Source organism: Anoplolepis gracilipes, chromosome 1 (assembly GCF_047496725.1).
Source record: "Anoplolepis gracilipes chromosome 1, ASM4749672v1, whole genome shotgun sequence".
In the NCBI taxonomy this organism is placed as follows: Eukaryota; Metazoa; Arthropoda; class Insecta; order Hymenoptera; family Formicidae; genus Anoplolepis; species Anoplolepis gracilipes.
Genome location: NC_132970.1, coordinates 5,560,564 through 5,564,711, shown reverse-complemented (window position 1 = coordinate 5,564,711; position 4,148 = coordinate 5,560,564). Strand labels below are relative to the sequence as shown.

Here is a 4,148-nt window from a genome sequence, read left to right as displayed (position 1 = left end):
TCTCGTTTCATTACATTAAGTGCTCCACTTGTCGATTCATAGCTCGATACATTTGATACGCGCGATGCATTTCGAATGGGATTTGATTTTTGACGTCCGCAAAACAACAAGCCCAAGTACCGATCGCGATGCGCGACGCTAAACTGTAATTATCGCGAATTCATCTTAAGAGAAGTGATCACGTATTCTCTTCTTGCTACATGATATTACACGATGATCTACAGTACATTGAAAATTGTAGTCTTCCGCGGCGCACGATCGCGATCTTCTTGATCCACGTCCAGGGTAATAAATCTGCCCTAATGTTGGGTTACGAGAAACAGTTATCGGACTCTTGAAATTTATCGGTTCTTTAACAATTTTCCGCTATTATCGTCAACGATCATTAACAATTCTTTTAATACTAACAACGGCAGTCCTTGCAACCTGACATTAGTTTGCTACAGTAAGTTTAGAACACATTATACTTGTTAAACAACTATATGGCTAAAGCACGAATTGCAAACGCATTGTTCCAAAATATGATTTTATCGATAAATCCGGTAATGTTACGTTATATGGCTAAATAATCGAATCTTTTAAAATTTATCACTTGATCAATTTTTTCAATGATACGTTCGACATTCCATAATATATATAATTATGACGATTATAGAGCAATTTTCAACATTATTTGATTTTGATATAGCGCGTCATTAGATATTATTTTATATCATATTAAATATTATATTAAATATTATTTTTAATTACTTAAGAAGATTTTATAAAAGCAATTTCTGATTCATTATAATGTTAAATTACACGAAAACTTTTTGCCATTTTTGAAAAGCAAAGTTTCATAAAAACAATAATATTTCTATTATAAATAATATTAATAGTAAAATATTTGTGCAATATATTTACTGTGTATTGAGTATTGTCGTCCTTTCGTGTCTCTTGATAGCTATTTTCTTGATTTGTTCCCACAACATAGGATACGGATGAATCGTTCTGGCAAAATCAGCGCGATCCAAACGATATAATTCACATATTTCGATAGCGATGACACTGGCCACTCTTCGCTCATCCGGCATAACTAGCGCGATTTCCCCAAAATATGCACCATCCTCCAAGTGACATATCTCCTTTCCGGTATTTGTATAAATCGCCACTGTGCCGCTAGCGATAAAATACATGCAATCACCCGGCTGATTGGCCCGTACAATCACGTCGTTTGTCAGAAATATCTCAGATTTTAGTAGGGCGACGATGCGCGTCAGTAACGAAAGCGGCAGATTGTTGAAGAACGTAACGTTCTCTACGAGCTTGCGACAGGCGTGCATGCTGATCTCTTGGCGCATATATGTGGACAGAGTGTTGAGGATCTCTATTTCGCGAAAATAACGTAGTTGAAAGCAAAATTCATAGTAAGTTATGATACGATGTTGAGTCGGATATGGTAATTGTCGATGCATCATATATTGTTTGAGTTGTGCCATGATGTCTTGATACTTTATCTTAGAGCTGTTAGCGCCTTTAAAAAGTTGCCTCACGCGAGCTATCAAGATCCAGATAGTTAAACTTCCCAAGATTTGTAAGATGATCATTAGAGTGAGATCTTCCTCGTTTTTTGGTTTTCTGTGTAGGAAACTCGATGAGAGAAACACGGTAAGAGCGCGTAAGAGACTGGACATATATTGTCGAGATTTAGGTTCCTCCCAAAGATTGAACTCGTGTATCCAGGAGTCGTTGCTGGGACGCTCCGGTAAAGACAAAGAAGTCGTCGCTATTGGCACCAGCCAATAAAAGCAACATTGCCATTGGAATGCTATTATCAGCCAAAATATCACGATGCAGACCTCATAGAGGGCCAATGGGGCATTATATGTGTGAGCAATCTTATTCATATAAGAAACGAGAGAAAAAATACGAAATCCGCACATTAAAGACATTAACTCGCGTATAACTGCATACTTTTGCCATATCTTCACGAATGCGATATCAGTTGGAAAAGAGCCCAGAAAATCCACAAAGAAGAAGCCGTGTTTCATATATCTCTTCATTATCTTTTTCGGTTCCATCACAACAATGTGATGCATCGTGTCAAAATATCTGTACAATAACGAGTAAAATTTTTAATTTTTCATTTGCAAAAAAAGATTAAACTCATATCATTTATATTTATTAATTAAATTATATTTACCCTGTCATAAAATTAACATTTATATCCAGGCAACAGAGAAAAAGCAGGAAATTTTTGACAATTGTCCACTTATGCGAACGCTTTTTTATTTCGAAGGCAGCGTGATACGGAAGAGTCAGTAGTAAATACGTTATCGTTAAAATCATTGTGATATCCCAGCAAAGTCTATGCTACGACAAATCTGATTTAGTTTAATATTAGAAAATATATACATATTTTAAATTATAATAATTTAAACAAATTAAACTAGTAAATATAAACTAGTATATATATATATATATATATATATATATATATATATATAAATACCTAAAAATACTGAATGGATGGAGGATGTATCTGTAATTGCGTAAATGCCGTCGTTTTTCCGAGATTATGGAAGCTCGACTGCGTAAATACTTGCGGGCACTTGGATTTTTTTCTGATGCCATTAGCGAATAGTGCAAAGCATCTAACACTTTTTGGAAGAAACTGCGATCGGGAAGAAAAAATACATCTTCATGTGTGTCTTCGAGTTCACATTCATGCTCCACACCAAGCATGGTGAAATTGTATGTGATAAATTAAAAGCAGAAAAAGGATGAAATTTTGTAAATATACATTTCTAATTGTACAATGTCATTATAAGTCATTAAATAAGGAAAAAATAGGGAAGAAACATCAGGGAAAAATACGTGACGTTATAAGAGTATATCTAAAGCGATTATCGATATCTAAATCGAAATAGATTTTATGACATATCGATCAACGGGTAATCGAAAAGACGACTCTACAGTATATTTGAATTTATCATACCGCACATGTGATACATTTAAATTTTTAATATATAAGTATTGCTTATATTGAATGAAAAAAATGATAATTGTTGTTGCGGGATAACGCAAAGAAAAGGATGTTTGGAAACATTTCATACATAGATATTAACCTATAAATTAATATTAATTATTAATTTACAATAATTATAATAATAATTTTAAATTAAAAATAACAATAATAATATTAAGAAAAAACAGATAATAATATAATATAATAATATAATATTTATATAATACTTAAATAATTATAAATGAAAAATGTATTATTAATTATTATTAACTAATTAATAGATTTCTAATAGATGTATAATACATTTCTAATCTTTAGTTTTCCGAAGCATCTATTATAAAGAGAAAAATGAATTATTTTTATAAAGAAATCAAAGTGACAGTCATATAAAAAAATGCATTGTGTTCAAGACATTTTACCACAAATTTCTTTAATAAATCTGGAAAAATCATCAAATTAAAAAGTATGGCTGTTCTAACAATTCACTTTCCACAAGTATGTAGCTTAAAACATGTATGTAGCTACAAGTATATATAATTGTGATGATATGAGATGTTTATAATATTTTATTATATATGATACACTAGCATTTATAATATCGTATAGATACATGTGTCATCTGAGGACGTATGTAATGTAACTTTGAACGAATAAGTACAAAAAAAAAATTCATAAGCACGCTATCAATTAAAGCTGTTGTATTACAATCAAGATGAATTGTAGAATTGTAAATAGAAATGATAAAATTAGAAATAATAATGTGTTGAAAAAAAAAGTTTAGTTTCAGCCTAACATATGATGAAAAGAAATTGAAAAGAAAATTATAAAACAAATACAAAATAATAATAATGATAAATAATAATAATAATAATTTATTAATAATAGTAAGAATAATAATTAATAATAATTAATAATAATAAATATTAATATTTAAAAATAATAAAATAGAAATAATAATTAATAATATTAATAAATACATATTAAATGTGTTTAATAATATTATTAAACACATAATAAATAAATAATAAAAAGAAAATAAATAATAAAATAATAAATAGAAAATAAAATAATAAAATAATAAAAAGTATACATATATGTTAATATTGGAAGCAATACATGTATCGTACAAGAAAATATTGCA

The 4,148-nt window shown here is 29.7% G+C and overlaps 1 protein-coding gene across 1 annotated transcript; it reads right to left on the bottom strand.

The window, feature by feature from the left end:
• Positions 1-899: 899 nt before the first annotated feature.
• LOC140669392 (potassium/sodium hyperpolarization-activated cyclic nucleotide-gated channel 2) lies at positions 900-2,724 on the bottom strand. Its single transcript, XM_072899192.1, has 3 exons — positions 2,492-2,724; positions 2,183-2,347; positions 900-2,091 (listed from the first exon to the last, which is right to left on the bottom strand). Exons 1-3 carry the CDS (start codon positions 2,722-2,724, stop codon positions 900-902), a joined length of 1,590 nt encoding a protein of 529 aa, XP_072755293.1.
• Between the last annotated feature and the right edge of the window lie 1,424 nt (positions 2,725-4,148).

Bases quoted from the DNA above. Each gene is read 5' to 3' on its own strand.
- LOC140669392 (XM_072899192.1), bottom strand. From the start codon at position 2,724: ATGCTTGGTGTGGAGCATGAATGTGAACTCGAAGACACACATGAAGAT. The intron at 2,348-2,491 runs GTATTTATATAT...GTCGTAGCATAG, and splicing joins CATCCATTCAGTATTTTTAG to ACTTTGCTGGGATATCACAA. The intron at 2,092-2,182 runs GTAAATATAATT...GTTATTGTACAG, and splicing joins AATGTTAATTTTATGACAGG to ATATTTTGACACGATGCATC.